The sequence below is a fragment of the Myotis davidii genome, unplaced genomic scaffold (genome assembly GCF_000327345.1).
Source record: "Myotis davidii unplaced genomic scaffold, ASM32734v1 scaffold330, whole genome shotgun sequence".
Lineage (NCBI taxonomy): Eukaryota > Metazoa > Chordata > Mammalia > Chiroptera > Vespertilionidae > Myotis > Myotis davidii.
The window spans coordinates 4,069,210-4,071,789 of record NW_006283770.1 but is presented as its reverse complement, the minus strand read 5'-3'; the positions used below and the strand labels follow the sequence as shown (position 1 = coordinate 4,071,789).

At 52.9% G+C, this 2,580-nt stretch overlaps 1 protein-coding gene across 1 annotated transcript; it reads left to right on the top strand.

Moving 5' to 3' along the window:
- The first annotated feature begins 6 nt into the window (after positions 1–6).
- FIBIN (fin bud initiation factor homolog (zebrafish)) lies at positions 7–2,010 on the top strand. The gene has a single exon (XM_006753956.2). The coding sequence runs from the start codon at positions 414–416 to the stop codon at positions 1,047–1,049; it is 636 nt and encodes a 211-aa protein (XP_006754019.1). The 5' UTR covers positions 7–413; the 3' UTR covers positions 1,050–2,010.
- The last annotated feature ends 570 nt before the right edge of the window (positions 2,011–2,580 follow it).

Sequence of the window (2,580 nt, the reverse complement as noted above, 5' to 3'; positions counted from 1 at the left end):
AGCCCAGGAGTTGAAATAGCACCAGAGGGCCAGAGCCAGCCTTCTCTCCAGCTCCAGGCTCCAGCTCCCAGCAGCAGGGGAAACTCTGGGAGAGAGCTCGGAGCCGCAGAGCCAGTCCTGCCAAGCCCTGAGACCCGCAGTGGGAAGAGCCTGCTGAGTTGCAGCCGCCCAGCAGCACGTAGCGCGGGAACACAGAGCCCTGTGCATCCTGCGCTGCTGTCCCTGCTACCCAGGCGCTGGGGCCACAGCCCCATGAAGCCTGCTGGAGAGGGGGCACCAGGGAGCAGCAAGCCAGCGGGGCCTGAGGCTGACGCTGTCTCGGGGAGGCGGCCCTGACTCCCAAGGGGACCCCCTTCCTCGTGTCCCGGCGAAAAGTCTTCTCCAGGGGTCCCCTGTCCTCCTGCAGCCACAAGATGGCCTTCCTGAAGCTGCTCTGGCTGGGTCTCTTCTGCCACCTGTGTCAGGGCTACTTCGACGGCCCCCTCTACCCGGAGATGTCCAATGGGACGCTGCACCACTACTTCGTGCCCGACGGGGACTACGAGGAGAACGATGACCCCGAGAAGTGCCAGCTGCTCTTCAGGGTGAGTGACCACAGGCGCTGCTCCCAGGGGGAGGGCAGCCAGGCCAGCGGGCTGCTGAGCCTCACCCTGCGGGAGCAGTTCACGGTGCTGGGCCGCCAGGTGGAGGACGCGGGGCGGGTGCTGGAGGGCATCAGCAAGAGCATCTCCTACGACCTGGACGGGGAGGAGAGCTACGGCAAGTACCTGCGCCGGGAGTCCCACCAGATCGGGGATGCCTACTCCAACTCGGACAAGTCCCTCACGGAGCTGGAGAGCAAGTTCAAGCAGGGCCAGGAACAGGACAGCCGGCAGGAGAGCAGGCTCAACGAGGACTTCCTGGGGATGCTGGTCCACACCAAGTCCCTGCTGAAGGAAACGCTGGACATTTCCGCGGGGCTCCGGGACCGATACGAGCTGCTGGCCCTCACCATCCGGAGCCACGGGACCCGGCTAGGCCGGCTGAAGAACGATTACCTTAAGGTGTAGGTGATGGGGCGTCCTGCGAGCAGAGGGGACCCTGTCTGCCCTGCCGCGGAGGGAGGGGGACAGAAGACAGGGCTAACGTTCCCCATAAAGTTCGTTTTTCTATCCAGATTTGCACTTGGAGAGTGATCTGAAGTCATGTTTGAAAAGGAAAGAAGTGGGTTTGGTTGCTGTACATTATTTATGAGACTGCCATTGATTTGCCACCTGCAAAGAGCGTGCTAAGCCATGCCTCCCACCTTTCCTCAGAGGCTGGGTAACTGCAGAGACACCTGTTCCAGCCACCTCGAAAAGGACACCCTTTACACAGTGTTGAGTTTCCCCATCGTAGAGATTTGCTGCAAATACCCAGACAGCAGAGTGCTCGCTCCTTCCCCCTCGCAGCCTTCTCTCCCGGGCGCTGGAAGCTGTCAGCGCTGCCTGTGTTTCCCAGGAGGCCCAAGCACGGCTCTGCATGCCTCCCCGCAGGATGGAAGCTGCCTGTTTCCTCTTCACTTTTTCTCTCTTATTTATTACCATTGTCTCTAGGGTTTTGTTTTAAGGTTTGTTTGTTTTTTTGTTTTGTTTTGTTTTGTTTGTGTTTTGGTAAGAGTATTGGCTAGAAACTATATGCAAATCATCCTTTGCAGGGCGATGTCCGAGTGCCTCTGTGTGTGTAAATCAAAGCGGCCACCTTTAAGAAGCCTAAGGTTGGTGGTGGTTGGGCACTCACGTTGATATGTTGATTTGCTATCTCTCTCACTGTATGTCTGTGTCATCAGTGCTCCGGTCCATTAGGAAGAAGTAGCTTGTTTGCTTGAATACACCCCCAAATGCCTTATGAGTGAGGTTATCAATATAGTCTTTCTCACTTAGGGGTCTTGCTTCTGTTTGCTTATTGGAGACTTGTACTTCAGGTAGGGGGAATTCTAATAACTCCTTAACCAAGTTTTATTATTCAGACAATAAATATGTTCTTGTGTAACGCTGGCTTATTTTCTAATTTCTATCTGTAACTTTCACATTGCCAAGAGGGGCCAAAGCAAAAGGAAAGAGAAGGGTGGGACGTAAGCCAGTTTACTTAGAGTGTATATGAAAGGCAGAGGGATAGCTACGTATCTGGCACTCCTTCCTTCCCTGGCCACCCTTATAATCCTCAAAAGGAAAAAAAAAATCTAGGCCATGTCAGAACTTGATCTCTGTCTGCTGGTCTGCCTAAAAACTCTAGTGTTCTCCAGTTTTTCCCATAGAATCAACTGGAAAACTTTAGGCCAGGGCTCATATCTTATATGCCCTCAGAATGCAGAGGGAGCGTTCCATTCAAAGCTAAAGGAACTACAGTGGTGTTTAGTCATTCTGAAGCCACGTCTATGATATTTAATTCATACTTTAAAAGGATGGAAATGCACTTTATTTCATGTCTTTCCCTGGCCAGTTCTCATCATCGCTTAAATTTGCTTTCTTTTCACACATACACACAGGGGGAAATAAATAAATGTTCATAACCTACTCTTCAATAGTGATCCATTTTTTTTCTCTTAATGCACAAGGAATC